A 19,116-nucleotide genomic window follows, 5' to 3' on the forward strand; every position below is an offset into this window, starting at 1 on the left:
GGCCAGCACTGAACTAATAGACAAAAGATTCACAACGTAGCCTGTAGCAGGGCAGATTCCTTCTCACTCTCGAGGACATGCTAAAGACACAACTTGGAAACATCTGGTCTTCAGTAACCCGCCTCCTCTGTAGACACTTTACCACAAGGTTTAGCCATATTAATATTAAAACAAAACAATGGGTTATATAGTACCTTATATGCCAAGCAGAACTCTTTCCTCCCTGCCCACCTCTGGAATAAGTCAAAAAGAGGAGAGCCGTCCTACCTTTAGAGTGGGCGAGACAACTTTGTTCTCATAGCTTTGTTTCATTCTCTGGGTTTGTGGTGTGTCAAGACTCATTTAAGCTTAATTCATTTTTACAAGCTAATAATGGTTAAATCATAAGATTATTGAAATAAACACAAAACTCTGCAACACAAAACAACTCTGGTTTCATCATGTCTCTGCACATATGCACAACTCTTATATCCTCTTTTTCCTATCACTAACCTGTTTGTTCCCAATATCCAAATGTCAGTTGAACGCAGACTTGATTTAAATGATTAAATGGACATGGGGCAACTGGGATCGAGACAAATCTAAAAGAGGCTTCTCGGGTTTTCCTCTGCCACGGCATACCCCTGTAGCCATCGGAAGGCTGCCTTACAAACAATAATAAACTGCAGACAGAAACTTGGCAAAAGTTGCATCTGTAGAAATCCTTTACAAGATGGAAATGGGGAGTCCCACTTCATGGGTGCCATTCTACAGGAAATATTCCAGGATGGAATTTTATAAAGGAATGGAAAACTCACTTTGCCAGATCAGATGAACAATCCACCCCATCCACCGTTTTTTTGCATCTGAAGTATTCCAGTTGCATTTCAGTTTCCAGGACTGGAATGCAGTGAAGGGTCCAAAGAGAAATACAGAAACCAACCCAGTCTCAAGTCAGCTTTTATTTCTGAAGTTGGTTTTATAAATAAAGATCATCTATATGTTTAAGCTTCCTTAATCAATCAAAGAATATATGTGCATTTTTACCTCCATGCCTGCACTCACACCACTCTATGGGAATAAGTACTACTGAACAAAGTGAGATATATTCCTTCTCAGTAAACAGGCATAAGAAAAGACTGCAGGTTTCTCACTTCAAGGTGTGTGTGTGAGTGAGTGTGAGTGTGAATGATATTCCACAGGTTTACTGGGAACTTCTTCGAGGCCACTGGTAATTAAATCGTACATTTTCATGGGAATAGTTATCACTCTAATCCTCCTTCCCTATGCAGTATATAAATAAACTATATTCCTTAAAGTCTGCATATTAAAAAAAAAACTTGCATTCAAGATCAGATTCTAGCTGGTGAGCTCACATTTGGTTGGTTCCCAAGTTGCGGAATACGGGTTCTGGGTTCAAACTCCTAGGTATATATTTGATAAGGCACATTACAAGTAGGTGAAAAATGACCAGTCACGGTTCTGTACAGCACTTTTTAATTGAGTACACTCCATCATCCCTTTCTTCTGGTCTTCTTACGATAAGTGATACATGCTGTAGCCCACAGGAGTAGCATAGAGTCCTACAGGTGGGATGGGAAGCACAGGTCTGTGAAAGGGATACGATGTTCCATAGAGAGAGGCTGCCTGGAGAGGCGAGTTGATAGGGAAAGGGAGGCTAAAACCGGATGGCAACATGGGCTTCGCTGCCATTTTTAACTTCTCCAGCTCTGCTTCCTGCAGTCTTTTTGCCTTGGCCCTCCGGTTCTGGAACCATATTTTGACTTGGGTCTCTGTAAGATTGAGGGAACTTGAGAATTCAGCTCTTTCAGCAATGGATAGATACTGCTTCTGACGGAATTTGCGCTCTAAAGCTAGCAGCTGGGAAGTTGTAAAAGGTGTTCGGGGCTTCCGATTGGTCTTGTGTTTTCTCAACGTACAGGCTGTGGGACTCAGGTGTCCTGGAAGTAAAGCAAACAAAGACCAATTACTTGATGAGATGAGAATTAGATGGCCAAATGCTAGGAATACCAACTTTTTTTTCCCTTATACATTATAGAGCATATAAACCGCATAAATTGTTGGGGAAAATATAATGTCCATAGCCTAATGAAGTAGGAACATAAAAGCCTGTACAGGAGTGGCAACTAAGCTTATTTCACAAAATGTGCAACACGCACACTGATGCCAATAAGATAAAACATTCCATTTTGAAAAAGAACACGGATGAGAGTATGTGAAATAACATAGAATAAGAACATTCCAGATGTTACGGAAGTTTTAAAATGGAGAAGGAATTAATTGTGAAATTCTGGCTTCTAATATCCTTTTATTTCATAATGTGAATGTCTTAAGATTATTCTTAGCAAAATCAAATTATCAGATAAACCTCCCATGCCCACACATTAAAATATTACACTAGATCAAAGCAATCACCCATCCAATCCATTGTGTTTATTAATTTAGCCAATATAATCCACTTAAGTCAGTCTTTATCTACAGTGTTTAAAGTCTTCTGCAACTTAGCAAATCAAAGGCACAAGAGTTGCTTTGTCCTTAACAGTCTATTTAGAAACTCTCCTGGTGTGAGAGCTATTTCACACACATTACTTAGCGGCCAAATTTGGGGTTTATCACCAAGCACACACTTGACAGGGATATGTAGCCAATTGTTGTTTTCACTTTATCTATGCAATACATGTGTTTGACACAGTATCAACAACCCAGTTTGAAGTGTACACTTTGCACACTCTGGCAATACCATTAGAAAACAATGCAAATGGAATAATAAACAACGCCCTATATTTTTATAGCAATACTTTAAATTCCTCCATTAGAAATATTAGAATTACACCAAGAAGTTTAACATTTATCATACATGTCTTATTCCACTACAGGAATCCAGTGACCATGTGTATTTCTCCAAGAAAGTGAGTAGAGAACAAAAGTTGTGATTTACTGAGAATTATCATATTTAGAAACAGTATGTCAGTATAACATTGCACAATGTGCAATGTGACAGAACAGCCCACAATTTATATGGCAAAGTGTTGCCCAAGTTTATCCTTTCATATTCTGTATCCCCAATATCACATCAAGGAAGGAAGGAAATCAGCTTGTTACATAGTCAATACATAGTCCTCTCTGCAATAATTTATTCCATGCCAGATAGCCTGGATAAAATAAGTTATTTTTTTTTTTATTTTGATTGGACCATCTCACAGAAAGTGGCCCTGGGCTGCGTACAATAGTCCAATAAAACAGTAAGGAAACTTATGGAAGGTGAAGACATTGAAAGGCCTCCATTTGGAAGAATAAGCACATCATATGCTGCCTATATGTTCATTTTAGTGCATCTTGGGGAAAAAAGAATTTTAATAGGTTATAAGCAAAAGGGGAACATAATACTAAAAGAAACTCAGCTAGGTGAGTTTATTTTTTAAGTCTTGTAAGTGGTAGAAAACTAGATATCACATCAGTCACTACATGTTATGATTTATCTAGCCGAAATATTTTTGAAGTTTTGCCTACAGGCACTAGTATAAAAGCTGATATGTTTTTTAATTTGTTTGTTCAAGTCTATGTTCGCTTATATGACTTCCACTGAAATTAAGGCTTGATTGATATATAGGTGATGTTTGAACAGAGTAGATTATCGCCTCTCTGATGAAATTAATTTAGTTTCTTGTATGTTTAGGCAGCAGTGGCAGGTGGGAGGGGAAGAGATGGAGATCAAAAAGCCGATGTATTGATTTAACATACAGTTTTTTGTGACATGTGCTAATCCTGAAAATATATATTCTGAACAAATATGAGATTTATCATATTCCATTACTACTCAAGACCTTTAATTGAGGAGGCTGTGATTCTTTTCAGCAGCACGCTCTGCATATATCCAGAGGTTCAATAATATGAACTATTATTTCCAATTCCTTGGAGAAAGAATAACTGCCAGCATCAAAACCCACACATTTCTTACTCCTACTGTGCCACATCAATCATGGTGACTTACTTCCAACACACTTTGTGAAAATCACAGTCTTAAGGTAGCCACTTGTAAACTTAAGAGTGCAAACTTCTGCTGGTTTACTCAAAAGTGAGTCTCTTGTGTTCAACTTAGGCTTGCTCCCTTATAAACATATTTAGGGTTGCAGAATAAGCTCGAGGGAACTAGTGGTGGAAGAGGCAAATTTTGGCTATCTTTACATGCCAGATTTACCTATGCATATCCTTAACATGGTTTCCTGAACTGACTCAATTTCCTAGCTTCCTACTCCACAAACAAATAACACAGGCTATTTTTCACAGAACCCATTAGGTGTTTAGCCAGTTTGTGACCAAGAGGGTAGTATAAATCCAGAATAGTGTGGAATTCAAGAACAAAGTAAGTAGTTGCTGCACTGCACAATCAATGCTAAAGATGTCATGTCACTGGTCTGCAAGGGCTCTTTTTTCTTTTACGCTTGCCAATCTTTTCTTGGTCTTTAGAAAGAATGTTCAGAAATACGAAATACAGTAAGATTGCACTCCTATGTGCACACTTAGGGAGAAGCCACTCCCAAGTAAATCTTTCACAGAAATTAAAAAAAAATGAAGTTATTTTCATATTTCATTTAGGATTATGTTGTAAATGTCACCAGCATGCTGCAGAAATAAAGGCTTTATCTTAAAGTGTATTAATTGTGAATGGAATAGGTTTCTGATAATGTAAGTAGCTTTTTTATTATTATGATCCATATTAAAAGAATCCTTCATTTTTCCTCAGTTCTCCCTAGCTAAAGCAAAGCACAAGTGGTCCAGTAAACAATGATTCTACATGTTGATGAATAAAGTTGATAAATGGAAGAACGGCTTTTGTGGTTTAAGATATTGTTAAAAATCATAAATTGTTTGTAAATGAAGAAATCTTACTGACTCAAAGACGTTATCAGAAGGCAACATTTAATATGTTCTCATATTTGTATAAGAGTTTTGGTAAGCTACGAAGAATGTGCTAAACTATCAAACTATTGAAATGAATAGATGACTTTGGTTTAACTGGGCTTAGGTTAGGAAAGTATACATAAATTCAGTTAGAGTGTTATGCCCCTATTGATAATAGAGAGGACAAGAAGGGAAGGTATATATCTTCTGACTGAAGCAATAAAGCACAAAGCAGTAGTTTTACTTAATGGAAGTTGGTTAATAACTACGGTTCCAAATGGCATTACATCTGCTTTTAAAATATGATGTGCATTATAAAAATATATATAATCACTATAATTGCTGTAATTTTTAAATTGTCTTCTACAGCAGCTTGCCATCTGTCATATGGTCTCATTCCATTTATTGCCACAGTTCATCACCATAGTATAACTATATATAAAAAAGTTTTATTACTATTTACAAAATATATATTGAGCAACAGCTGGAAACTATCCTTGCAATTTTATCAGAAGCATTTCCTTCCAAACAGTCTAATTTGGGGCATTTTTCCCCCTTATACCACAGGTGAATTTCAGTTTATTTGGTTATTTGATGAGACCCGATCTCCTCCAGATAAGTTTTTCCCTCTTCAGGAGCAATGAGAGTTAATTTGCAAATTAGTAGGCCTGAATACTACAGGAAGACTTTAAGATACAATCCATGGGAGCAAATTCCACTGAAGTTAACAAAAGTTATGTTTTGATTATACAGAGGTAAGATTACTTGTCAAAATAATTCACTAAAGGGGACAGACTCTCAAGCAGGAATACTCCACCTTTCAGAAAGTAATATTGTCTTATGATTTTTTTTTCCCCATTTCACTTTTCTTTCAGTTGAAAACACATTTAGGTCATACTGGAATCTAGTGCAATTTTAATTTCTAGGTAAAAATGATTTAAGATGAGTTTGGGACTATTTTAAAAGGTTTTTTTTTTTAAAAAATTCATCATTTCTAAAATCTGAATTCACTCCATAGGGAAAAAAAAATAAGCAGACATGTCAATGTATGCTTAGCAGAAGTTATTTTACTTTGCTTTATTTTTTCAAGACTATCCTTTCATATTTGCTCAGGCAGACCTTCTAAATTGGGCTGCAAGTCAGATTTAGACTGTTTTGGGGTTGTTTGATCATGTGAAGGGAATGATCAGGTTGCAATCCTATCCATATTTACTCAGGAATTAAGACTGATTGAATATGACCAGGCAATAGAAAAAGAAAAAGAGGCACAATCTTTGACTGCTTTCAGGATGATTTTACAGAAAGGTGTGTGGGAAAACAAAGGGATGGCTATAGGTTATCTTACTTTATGTGTTTTCCCCTCCAAACAAGGTTCCCCTTGGAAGTGTTTTATACTCAACAGTATAAAACAATAGTGTTTTTTTGTTCTGTTTTTTTAAAGTGTACTTTGATCCTAAACCTACCTAGTAGAAAATATATTCCATTAAAACTGGTAAGCACAGTGTGTCTCACAATACCTTTAAAATCAAACCCAGTTTTTGACACAAGTTTTCATTGGCCAGACTCCATCATTTGTCAGATGTAAGACCAAAACAGCACTAAGGGCCATAAAAAAATGTGATAGACTATCGAGAAGACACTGCAGTTTGTTTGCACTCACTTTCTGGAATTAAGAGAGCTGCAAATAAAATAAGTTGTTTTCTCATCTCCTCCAACGAATCAGAAGAGGAGGCTGACACAGGGGAAACAAGTATCTTTTGAGGAACTGTTTTTGCGTCAAAAATATAAAAGAGGAGCGATCCTTCCTTCCTTCCTTCCTTCCTTCCTTCCTTCCTTCCTTCCTTCCTTCCTTCCTTCCTTCCTTCCTTCCTTCCTTCCTTCAGTTGATTTTTGGGGAGAGAGGGAACTCGGTTAAGAGAGAGTTTTAAAATATATTCATTTCAAAAGCCTGCCTGAGACGAGCTAGGGAGGTATACCAGGATGGCAGAAAGGCTCCTGGAGACAAAACGAGAAAAAGGAAAGAAGGTGCGGCTGAACCGCCTAAGCAGAGACGCTGCCGAGGCTCCTTTTCCGACCCAGCCGACCTCGAGCGAATCACTCGCGCGGTCCAGGCGAAGCGGAGCGGGAAGTTGCCGGCGGATTATATAAAAGAGCAAGGCGAACCTTCCTCACCATCCGGAGTTCTTTGGTTCCCGGGCCTGGACTCTGCCGACGGGACTAGGCAAAAAAAAAAGGCAATCAGCGAAGCCTGGGAGGCGGCTGTTGCTTACAGGTGCACGGAAGAAGGCACCGGAGGGCGCTGAGCGCAAGGATCGTCCCTCGCCCCGCTAGAAAGCAAGCCGCGATTTTGGCGGCGAAGGAAGGAGCAATGGAGAAAGTGGAGGGGGGGGGGGGGTAAAGCCACTGAACTAAGGGAATTAAGCAGAGAAGCAGACTTTTCACTGAGGGGCGGGGGGGGGAGACTGGAGGGAGTGGGGGAGTCACGGGGCGGCTCGCACCGGCGGGTTCTGGCTTGCATGTCGGGGATCGGGCAGGTGACAAGTATCTGGACAAAATGTTCACGTCCAAGTGCATCAAGCATCAAATTTTCTCTGTAAACCGCCCTGAGTCCTATGGGAATAGGGCGGTATATAAATTTAAATAATAAATAAATAAATAATAAATAAAGTGGCGAGGGGTGATTGAGGTCTAAGCAAGACAGCGTGAGCAGCTCCTTTCTGCTCTCGAAAAGCAGAAGCTGAAAATTCTAGGTAAAGTTGGGTCCGGATGATCGGGGAGAGGAAGAGGGGGAGAGGGGAAGAGGGGGAGAGGGGAAGAGAGAGAGAGAGAGAGAGAGAGAGAGAGAGAGAGAGAGAGAGAGAGAGAGAGAGAGAGAGAGAGAGAGAGAGAGAGAGAGAGAGAGAGAGAGAGAGAGAGAGAGAGAGAGTCGCTCGGACTTGGGGGCGGGGGGGGGGTGGTGGACGGGATCTAGCTGAGCCTTGAACTGCGAAGCGTCAGTGAGTGGCGCCAGGCCCGCGGCGTCTCTTTGGACAGTTCCGGGCACTCGGCAGCTTAAAGGGGGCGGCTTTAGCTTAAACTTTAAGGCCGCGTCGCCAGCGAGTCAAAAACGTTAACTCGCGGCACACAAACAAAAGAAGCCGTTTTAAAACTTTAGGCCGAGAGACGGCGCCGAAATTATTCATCGGACATGCGCCTCGCTCGCCTGCAAACCGAAGCGCTTTGCCTAACGTGAAGCCTGCCTGGGGGATTCAAGCCTGGTAAATGCTTTCTTTCTCGGAATTTTTTTTTCTTAAAAAAAAAAACACACAACACAAAAACTCGCAGGCTCCGTCCCCTCCCGCTGTTCTAAAGTCCGGACAACGGCGGGATGGCAGTTTTGTAGGGGGGTGAAGCCACATCTCACACACACACACACACCAGCACACATACACACACCCCGCTGACTTGGTCTCCCAACTTCATTCTACTAGCGCCCTTCGACCCTCCCCCAGGCTAAAGCACTCACTTGGGGGAGGGGAGTATCTGCCGGCCTCTGGAATCCAGGACGAGCCATCCTCGGAGTTTTCGGACTTCACCGACGAAGTCTCGAAGGTTTTCGTAAGCCCGCCGGGGCTGGGAGCTTCCCTGGAGACGTGAGTGGGCAAGAGCAGGTTCCTAGAAGTACCCAAGCCAGCCCCTTCGAGGCTTCCGCTGGCTTCTCGCAGCGGCTTCTTGTCGGACATCAGCGCTTCCACGCTGAACGGCAAACTGGAGACTTTGACTTTGTGGGGATCCTCGGGCCCAGCAGCGGGGCCCTCTTCGTCCGAGGAGAAAACCTCCTTGGCTTTGGAAGGAGAAGACATTTCGGCGCAGCTTCGCAAAGATCCCTGCGTAGAGAAGCAGCCGCCCTTCGTCTCGCCGCTGCCGCCGCCGCAGCAGCCGCTGCCGCTGCCGCCTCCTCCGCCGCCTTTCTTCTTCTTCTTCTCCTCCTCCTCCTCCTCCTCCTCTTGTTCCCGAGTCCAGACCTCTCAATCAATCTCTCGCTCAGGCGCTCCTGGACGCACCACCTCCGCTCACTTCAGCCCCCAACAACAGACCAACTTTTTTTTTCCTCCCCTTTTTTGGGAGACTTCTGGCTGTTTCCTCCTTTGGGAAGTTGAGTAAGCGCGGCTCAGCAAATGAGAGCTGTCCGGGATGGCGACGTAAGGCGGTGACTCATGTGATTGGCTCTGAGCGGCCTGGAGCATAAGTGGAGTTTTTTTTTTCCCCCTCCTTTTAAATAAATTAGAAGTTAATGACTTGGGCAGCAAACGGAGCTGTGTTATTAGGGAGCTTTCCAGCTCTGTAACCCTGCCAAACAACAGGAAAGTCAGTGGAGTAATTAGGACTGATGATACCAAAAGGAAACTCAGAGAGCAGATTTCAGCCTCCCCCCCCCTTTATACACACACACACTCACCCTGGGAAAAAAGGGGGGAGGGGGAGAGAGACCGCTGGGTTTTCAACCAGAATCACTTGAAAACTAGACAGCCGTTTCCCCTGACAACAGTCAAGTCCGAACTGAGGAGTTTACATAATAAGGCTGCCATCTATTTTGCCCATACTGAAAGTGCAACGAGAACTCGATGGAAAATAATGATCTCTTTTTACTCTAGAGAGCCACTGCTGTCGGGGTGGGGGGGGGGAGAGGAAGAGAAGGGAGGAAGGGTGGCACAAGGCAATGGCACGAATCACTTCCAGGTTAGGGAGGTGAAATGGACGTCCTCTGGGCAGAGCTTTCTCTTAGTGGAAGCGAAGCCCACGCAGTCTCAAAGCGCGGCCCGGGATACTGAGGCTCCCTTGGGGTAAGGGGGGTGTGTGTGTGTGAAACCGGCGAGCTGCGCAAAGTCTCCCGACGCGAGTCGGCGGTGCTCCGAGACGAGGCCTTTCCAACGCCTCCGCTAACTCCTCTGCCCCTCCGAACGATGAAAGGAGACCCTCGCGGGACAAGGACGAAACTGCCCCGAGGAAGGAAGGAAGGAGTGAGTGGGAGGCGGGATGAGCTCCCGAGGCTGCAGATCTTCGGGGATTTCATCAGAGGCAACCGACTTGTTCCCACCACCTCGCCAAGATACTTGGGACTTGGAGTTCGCTTTCTCACTTTGTCCAGGAATCCTTTCCCGCCGCTCTAAGGGACACATAAGCGTGTTGGAGAGAACCTGGGTTTTTGGTGTGTGTGTGTGTGTGTGTTTTAAAATGTTTTAAAAAATAATTATGTCGGTAATGCTCAGTTGCAACAGGCGCCTAAGCTCTGATGACAAACAGATGCATTTTTAATAAGCCTGAGTCGGCACTCTTTCACTTGCGAGCGCATCAAACAGCCTCAAGGAGGGCAATTGTCACCCTGTGCTTTTTTTTTCCTCCACCACGACGTGCCATTAAGGCCAAGGAGGTGGATTCAATTTAAATGGCATTGCAATTAGCAGCTCGAGAAAAGTGGATCATTCTTTTTTGGCTTGGCAATTAATTTTAATCTGTTGATGATAGCTAGCTAATCATTCGCTGATAACTATTGTGGCTATTAAAAAGAAGGCAGGCAGCCTGGGGAAGCGTTGGGGAGGGCGATCGGATGGCGGTGTTTTCGAGAGGGGGGGAGAGGCAGAACCACAACAGGAGAACAATATTCTCCGGTCTCGAGCCCCCATTCTCAAAAAGTGAGAAAGAGGGATGCCCTTTTAATTTGATCTCAATAAACACTTATTTTCCAAGGAGTTAATTTAGGATTAGTTCAAGCGAAGGCGACTCGAATCTTTCCAGCTTTCTTTAGCCAGCCCAGAGGATAAAGAGACTGGGAGAAATAAAGAACTGGCGCTTGGTCGGTTATGTAAAACTGCTGGTTTTAATGATAAATCTGCCATTATCGCAGTTATTAGGCGCCTCCCCAACATTGCTGGACTTTCCATCATTAGCTAGAAGGGCAAAAGCGAATGGTATTTCAAGCCAAACCTTTCTCTCCCCCCCACCCCCCTCCGGAACCTCGGCCTGCAGCTTTATGGGGGAGAGGCTATGCACACCGAATTTATCTGAATTTCTGCTTCCCCGGACTTTTTTGAGCAGCCCGCTCTAGTGGTTTCGGAGAAACAGATGGCTTTGGCTTGCTTACTCACTTCTTCTTGAAATAAGACCTGTTGCCTTTTTCATTTGATCATTAATGCTAAAAAAAACCAACCACCCTAATTTGCTGCCTTACACAAGATGATAGAGATCACCATTTCCTTGTTTATGAGAAGGCTGTCAGAGTGGCAGGCGAAAATAAAGGCTGCCCCCTCTCCTGCGGGGTATGAAGACAGTTGCTTTGATCCGGGTGTTTTCCACCGCCCCCATCCCCCACCTTAGTCCGAAGCCATTACTTCCAGCAGTGGATGTGAGAGAAAAACCGCTGGACTTCGGAGGGTGGACAGTCCACCTCCCGTTGAAACCATGGCAACACCCCTATGGAATTCATCATAGTGCCTTCAGGAGCCTGAAAGGCTGTGCAAGAAAACACATGGACTTCCAAAGTAATTGCTGTTATTGTCAGGTCTTGCAGCCAATTACTATTGTTATTATTATTACCACTACTATTTATGCTACATATCGCATAAAAGCAGTAGTAATTTAGGATGACAAGCTATTGAACTCATCCTAAGGAAAGCTGCACCGGGTTTGAGCTGCAAGTTATTCAAATCAGCCCCTTTAACGTTCTGAATCCCGGAGAAGAAGGCGCAAAGTTCTTTATTCATTTGCCAACCCAGCCCTGAAGCTTCTAAAGTCCACCTTTCACTTTTAAGGCTTCTGCGTATCTACAAAGGGGTGCCGCTTGGATAAAAGTGTGGACGCCTCCTCCAAACTGACCCACGTCTGTACCCCTGGGTCTCCTCCCTAGCACCAAGCCCCGTGAATGCCAGGACCAACTTGGAAGCATCTGTCTCCGAGCTGGGTTGTTTTCCCACATTTCATTACCCAAGGAGGCTAACATCTTCAGTTAGGTAATGAAATGTCTGCAAGAAAACAACCAGGCTCAGAGAGCATCAAGGATTCTTCAGTTCAGCCCTGAACTACAGATATTCTCTTCCATTGGTACGACATGCCTCCGTCTGAGAAGTATTTTAGATTAGGTAGATGAATCAATTATTCCATCAAACCGGAGTAGACAACTTGAAATAAAACCTTGGGGAGGTTAATCTTCTCTAATTCTCCCACCCTCTTTTATCTGAGTTATTACTACCAGTACCACTTTTAAGCTATTTTCAAAACTCAGGGCTGTCAAACAGGTAGCCAACAAGAACCGAAGACAGGTTCCAAACACCCGAGTGGCAGAAAGTGACCAATTTGTTGACTTGAGTCCTCTTTGCAAAACTATCACCGTTGGGGTGGCAACCAGCCTGCATCCCGATTCTCCTCCCACCCTCAGTGACAGGAAAATTAAAATTGATGAAAATCGAGAACAATGTGAATAAACAGGAACAATGTGAAAGCTAATGACGCTCCGTCGAAAAGCTTCAGATAATTACCCCGAGTCAATGCAATGCTTTCAACCACAATGAATGGGAACAGGTATCAGGTTAGGTCAAAATGACCTGGTTTACAGTTCGGGCGTATTGGACTCTGTGTCTTCAAACGGACAGGTTAAGGCTTTTGAATTCTCCTAGCCTGTTATTGCTCCCATTCTTCTTCTTCTTCTTCTTCTTCTTCTTCTTCTTCTTCTTCTTCTTCTTCTTCTTCTTCTTCTTCTTCTTCTTCTTCTTCTTCTTCTTCTTCTTCTTCTTCTTCTTCTTCTTCTTCTTCTTCTTCTTCTTCTTCTTGTTATGAGTTCAGCTTGATCGTCTGCCCAGCTGAGTCCCTTTTTTGTTTTGTTATGTGATTTGCAAGTTTTATCCATTCAAACCACATTTGGTAACTTCAGTGGCTGGCAAGTTTTGCTTTGTTTTTATTTTTTTATTACAGGTAGCAAGAGAAGAAATAGCAACACCACTCGCAGACACCCACCCACCTCCCACGCCCTGCACACAAGGCCTTGTTAAAGGATGGTAATGAGGGAGGGATATTCCCATAGGCTTCAGAGACAGGGGGACCCAACTATATGGTTCGGATTTGAAACGCTCAACTGGATCAATCATTTCATTCAAGGCAGCACAAATAATCCGTTCCATATAACCCCCAAGTATTATTTCAGTAGCTAGGACTTCCCTAGCCCCCTCCCCCTTCGCTAGGCCATTGAGTTCAATGGAGAAAATGTAACGGAGGGGGGTGGGTGGAAAATGCATTGGGGGGGAAGGCAGGAAGGCTCTCCATGTCTTTGAAAGGGCTTGTTGATTCACTCCCCTCCCCATTCTGAAGACAGCCAAAGGGAGGGGCTGGATGGGAAGGTTGTTTGCTCTTGAGCAGAATGGATCGGAGGAGAGTTCGAATCCAATACAGGCCCAAGGAGTTCAAAGGGCGTCCAAACGCCTAGAGGGCAGCAGCCCGACGCGTGGAAGGACTTTCCCCTGAAGTCAGTGGAAGCGTCAACCTCTCACCGTTCCGGGGCTTTGAAGTCAAAAGCTGGAAGGAGTGGGGGGGGGGGAAGGGATTCGGGCTGCCACAGTCTTTGTAAAGAGCAATACATCTTTCCCAGCAGGACGGCCTTTCGCCTGTTGACAAGGAAGGGGGGGGTGGGTTTGTCTTTCGGTAGGATGCCTTCCTAAAGGCGTATGCGCGTCTAGCCGACAGCATCAGAGAAGTGGAGCTGCCGATTCTGGCGGGGCTGGCTCTTGCTTTTCCTGAACTGACGCCGCGCGTTAAACTAGCCGCCTCCGGGATGAGCAATTCGTAGAACTGCACTCTCGGGCCACAATTAATACCTGGCCGCAAACTGCAAGGGTCCCGAATTTTCTTCCCTGTTGGCCTGCAGTCCTTAAAACGCTGGCATTTTCTTCAACTGGAGGAGGAGATTTCCCGAACAGGCACGAATACATACAGTACATTGCCCCGCTATTCGCTTGCAGCCGCGCTTTCGCCACTCAGCCAGTTTGGTTCCTGATTCCCAATAAGTTTACTTTTTTTTTTTTTTTTACCTCAGGCTTGGCGTTTATACAAGAGGGAGAGGAGAAGGAGTCCCTCCTAGAATTTAGGCGAGAATTGCCACCAGCAAAGCGCTTCTCGTTTTCTGCCGACAATGGTTGAGATTGAGAAACGCCTCTGGACTACAGAGAGTGTGTACACACTGTGGCTGATTATCGGGTTGATAGTGACAGTAATAATAGTTAGCGATTCGGGCAATTAAGCGGGATTGCACAGATCGGCATTGTTGTTTTGCCACGAACACTTTTTTAGCCATCTCCGAGGCGCTGTGCAACTTGTCTTTATCACTTTATCACTTGTCTTTATCACATTCGAAGAGAGATGTGCCGTCCTACGCGCCCGGCTAACGTTAAAAAAAAAAAAAGGGGGGGGAGGCCGATGTCCTTAGGAGCCTCGCTTCAGTACCTACCTTTGGATTCCGTGGGGGCTGACGGAAATTACGATTTCAGGTTCCAAAAGTTATTTGTAAGGGCTCCAGTTGGATCAAACTGCCAAACAAAAAAAAAAAAGTTCACGTGCCCGCCAAGTTTGGGGTTGGGTGTGACGGAATAGAATAGAGCCGGAAGGGACCTTGGAGGTCTTCTAGGGATCTCCTGGTCAAGTAGGAGAACCTGGAGTGTGTGTGTGAGAGACTTTTTGCTTGTTATTATTAACGGGGCCGATGGTGAACTGTCTTAATATTATTTACTGGATGCGAATACATCGCGCAGGGCATGGAGCAGGGCCTCAAGGGACCGTTGTGCCGGCGCTAGGGGCCGAGTAGCGGTGTGTGTGTGGGGGGCAAGCTCTTCTAAGGACTTTCCCTCCTGAAGGAGATGAGAGGCCCATGAAGGCGGAGAGCTCCCAGAACAGTTCCGCGTCGACTTTCTCTTCCCCCCCCCCCCCAGCCCGCCTCGCCGCCCCTCCGCTTTCTCTCTCTGCCGCCGCCGCCGCCCCTCTCTGGTCAATTACAGCAGCTGGGAAATATGCGCCCAGTTTCTGAAAGTCAGTCGCTCGCTAGAGGAGGGGTGGCGAGCAGGAGGGAGCGAGAGACGGAGGAGGGCGGGAGAGACGCGGCAGACAAACTAAGGCTGTTTGCAGGCGCCAGCAGCGGGGAGATGAAAGCAAACCTCCTGGGGGAAGTGGCTGTGCAGTTCGACCGGCTCCAGCGAGAGCAGAAGCTGCGGGCTGTCCCAAGCAAGCCCGCCCCGCCCCGCCCCGCCCGCCCAGGGCAGCCGCCAGCCTGCCCAGCTCGGCTTGCCTTCCGCTGCTCCGGCCCCAGAGAAGTTGGGACGGGGAGGGCCGCCCGCAGATTCCACCACCCCGGGGTGACTCTGTCCGGGAGGGGGAGGGGGAGGATGTTTAGGACGGGGTGTGTGTGTGTGTGTGTGTGTGGTTTGGAAAGATCCTGAAGAGGGAAAGGGATGCCGGCTGGCTACCGGTGGCGGGATTCTCAGAGGTGCCCTTGCCGTAAAAAGGGGCGGCAGGGAAGGAGAGAGGAGAGAAAGGGACAGATCTCGGGAGCCCGAATCGAACAAAGGGAAAGTTGCATCCGTAACCTTATCTGCACCGAATCGCAACTACTGGGAGAAGTGGAGGGTGGGTGGGGGGGGGGGGGGGGAAAGAAGAGGGACAAAAACAGCGCTTTTTCTCAGCAGAACGCACCGGCTGTGCTTGTAAAGCCGCTGTCCCAAATCACATCAGGAGAAGCGTTTACTCTTGCTGGCGGAGGCTTAACTTCTTGCCCGAACTCAGCTGGTTTGGTTCTATGAATCCAGAAAAATGAGTTAATCCAATTGCTAAATTAAGTGTGTTGAATGATTCTTGACACATGCTTTCTCTCTCCCCCCCCCACACCCCTCTCGTGCGCCCATAAGCGCACACAAATTATGTTTTTTTTCTTTTTTCCTCCCTTCTACGGTAGCTCTAAAGAAAGCCCCAGGAGAAGGGGGAAAAAAAGCTAAAGGTGAACCAAATCAAAACCATCAAAACCATCCTACATTTCCGAACTCTCTCTATTCATATGAAGCATAAAGAAGATGCTTCTGTGTATAACCAGCTTTTCGTGACACCCCCTCCCCCCTCCATCTCCTTAGGAATCGCGATGTTTCCAAAAATGGGGACCACAGTGCTTTCCCCAAATACCAAATTCAAAAAGTGAGTTGAAACAAATAGCTTGTCTTTTCCACTAATGTGGTCCCTTCATTTAAAGACAACTTCAGATTTGGGTTGCTTGTAAGTATTGTGTGTGAATAACTGAAAATAAAAATGGGATCAGAATTAAATGAGAAGAAGGGACTGTATTTTCATAAACTTTATTCTTCATGCAAAACAACTGCAATAAAATTATAGATGCAGGTGAGATTCTTGAAGCCAACACAGATTTGAGCTGTTAATATATGCTTGTAGAGAGCAGAGATCAATCTTCACCAGACTAAAATCCTTCCCACGTGTTGAGCCACAACTCTCACCACCGTCAGCTATGTTCTGGGAGATTATGTAGGGATGGAATGAGAATGGTGGAAGTTGTGGTCCCAAATGTGACAGAAGCGATTTAGACTGGGGGAAGCTAGCTGAGATCCTTGTCTGTCTAGCATTCCTTTAAAACATGTGTGTAAGATTGCAGCTAAAAGCCTGGACACAGAAACAGAGAATGCTCAGAAGAAATCCTTGGGAATCCTTGGCAATATGTGTCTTTCCTATTAAATATTAAATGAGACAGGCTAAGGAAGAGGCAACAAAACCACATCTTATTTCACCCCCCCTCCCCAAAAAGGTGTCCCTTGTTTAGAAACTCTCATTCTTAAAGCATCAGTAGCATGTTTTAAAATAATACCTTCCTAATCAAATGGAGACTCATCCATTTTCCCTTTGGTAACCTTCCTCCCCCCTCCCCTCTTCCAAGAAGTAAATTTCACTCCAAAGGAAAGAAGGAAATTGACTAAACTCTAATCTTTGGTCTTTGCAGCCTCAACACAAAGATGAATAGACTTTCTTTCTCTTTCCCTCCACCCTTTCAGTTTCTAACAAACGAAAAGGGCGGAGCCGAAGTCAGTAGAAAACAGGCTTAATTATAAGTAATGTTGTGTGCATTTATCTTCAGACACCATGAGAGGGAGGGGGGAAACATCCAGGGTAGGAGAGCTTCCCGGTGCTTCTGCTCCCAGCTTCAAAGCTTTTTTCTGCTTTGAATTTTGGCCTCCCTTGGTTCTTATTATGTACGTACTAAGTTCTAAGTTTCAGGTTGTCTGTATCGGGGCAGATTCCACACAGGCTGAGCACAGCAGATACTCACCATTCAAAGGTCTCCTTAGCACTCAGGTTTCCACCTGACAGGCAGGCAAAGCTTCCTTGAAGAAGGCCAGTTTGTTGCTATCCTTACAACTCTGAAACTTTTCAGGCAGGAAGTTAGGCCAACTCTGAAGAAAGCATCTACAATGGACACCTTCAGAAGTTTTCCTGGTGACCATACAAACGTATTGCCTTCAACTAGATTTCTTTTCGTTTTAAATTTCCTGGTAGACATATCTAAATATGAGCGCTGCTTTGCTTCCAAGGAAGGGCCAGTTTGGCCAGGCCTCTGCTGCTATCCAGTGAGACTAAAGCTACACTTCGTCTCTCTAAGAGGTGCTAATGCCCTCTTGAGCAGAGTCAGGTTTTTAGGACTTGGTAGTTGGAAGTCTGAGTTTTTTGTTGATGGGGTTGAAGCAGCTTTTCTGGTAAGACAGATTTCAGCAAGATTTCAGGATGTTAAGGTTTAAGGAAGTTAAGGTTTAAGGATCTTATTGATCTATTGATGATTCAATAGGAAGAATTTAAGACTTCCTCTGGAGAAGGTACATGTATCTGAAAGTGAAGCATGTTGTCATCTATACAACTACTTCCAAGTAATATTGAAATATCTGTTACAATGCATTTTTAGAAATAAAGTCCACTGGAATCTTTGGAACTTGTTCTTCAAGAAGAGTGTAGTTAACTAAAACAATTACATCCATATTTGCAATCATTTGGTAAATCAGCTCTGTTATTTTTTTCTCCACAGTAACTTTGGGATTCCTTAGTATTCTTCAAAATTGCTATAACCAAGTTACAATACCAAAAGAAGTTAGATTTTTTTTTACAATTTTCTTCCATCCTTTTATAACAAAGGGATTGTGCTTTTGACATGTATGGCTAGTGGATGAACTTAATAAGTTACTCAGTGGATATGTCCAGGAACAAAAGTATATCCCAGGCTCTCTCTCTCTCTCTCTCTCTCTCTCTCTCTCTCACACACACACACACACACACACACACACACACAGAGAGAGAGAGAGAGAGAGAGAGAGAGAGAGAGAGAGAGAGAGAGAGAGAGAGAGAGATGGAGTACAAGGAGTCTCTTTTATGCCCTTTTGAAAATCAAGGAGACCTTGCCTTCATTAGCCTTCTTCTCTGACAACTGAAATTCATGAATTTTTATTCATGTTTGTAAACAGTCAATAAGATCAGTTGCACATATATGCATTACAGAATTGGAGCCATCCCTCCATCAGTGTAAATTATCTTCAAACAAGAGTTTGCTTTCTTTACCATTGCACACAATTTCATATCAGATATCCATGTTTATGGGTGGAGGGAAAGAGCTGATGGAAGAAAAAAAATGAAGGTTCCTATTGTACTCTGATATTAGGAGCTAAAATCCACTGAATCCAGTGAGGTTTATTTCTTGGTAACTGCTTGAACTACAAGAGTATTCCATTGGGGATTTTTTTTTACTCATATTGAAGATATTACCTATCCCAACAATTTCTCAGTTATTCTTATTTAAAACCAGCATTTAGAATTTCAGCATCCTGCTTAATTTCTGATATTTTATAGGCTCACTTTGAAGGATTTTATGCCCTCCCCCTTCAGTTTTTGCTGCCTTAGGTCTATCCCTCTCTGGTAAAATGCTAGGTATACTGTTATTAGAAATGTTAGATATTGATTGTAATTATCAAAGATGTGAGCAGATGAGTTTCTTCGCTTCCGGTAGGTGAGAAAATCAATGCTATGCTTCAGTAGTAACTATTTCAGAATTCAGAAACAATAATATTAAAAAAAATATCAAATTGTATTTAAAAACTGGGAATAAAACTTTAAGGCTACATAAACACATGACTCCAGAAGATGGTAGAGGACAGGAAAGCCTGGAGG

The 19,116-nt window shown here is 44.0% G+C and overlaps 1 protein-coding gene across 1 annotated transcript; it reads right to left on the minus strand.

The window, feature by feature from the left end:
- Nucleotides 1–1,515: 1,515 nt before the first annotated feature.
- MSX2 (msh homeobox 2) lies at nucleotides 1,516–8,744 on the minus strand (the record flags this gene model as incomplete). Its single annotated transcript, XM_083354936.1, has 2 exons — nucleotides 1,516–1,940; nucleotides 8,408–8,744. The coding sequence occupies 2 exons, from the start codon at nucleotides 8,742–8,744 to the stop codon at nucleotides 1,516–1,518; spliced, it is 762 nt and encodes a 253-aa protein (XP_083211062.1).
- Between the last annotated feature and the right edge of the window lie 10,372 nt (nucleotides 8,745–19,116).

This window comes from Vipera ursinii, assembly GCF_947247035.1.
Source record: "Vipera ursinii genome assembly, chromosome: 2".
NCBI classification, from domain to species: Eukaryota; Metazoa; Chordata; class Lepidosauria; order Squamata; family Viperidae; genus Vipera; species Vipera ursinii.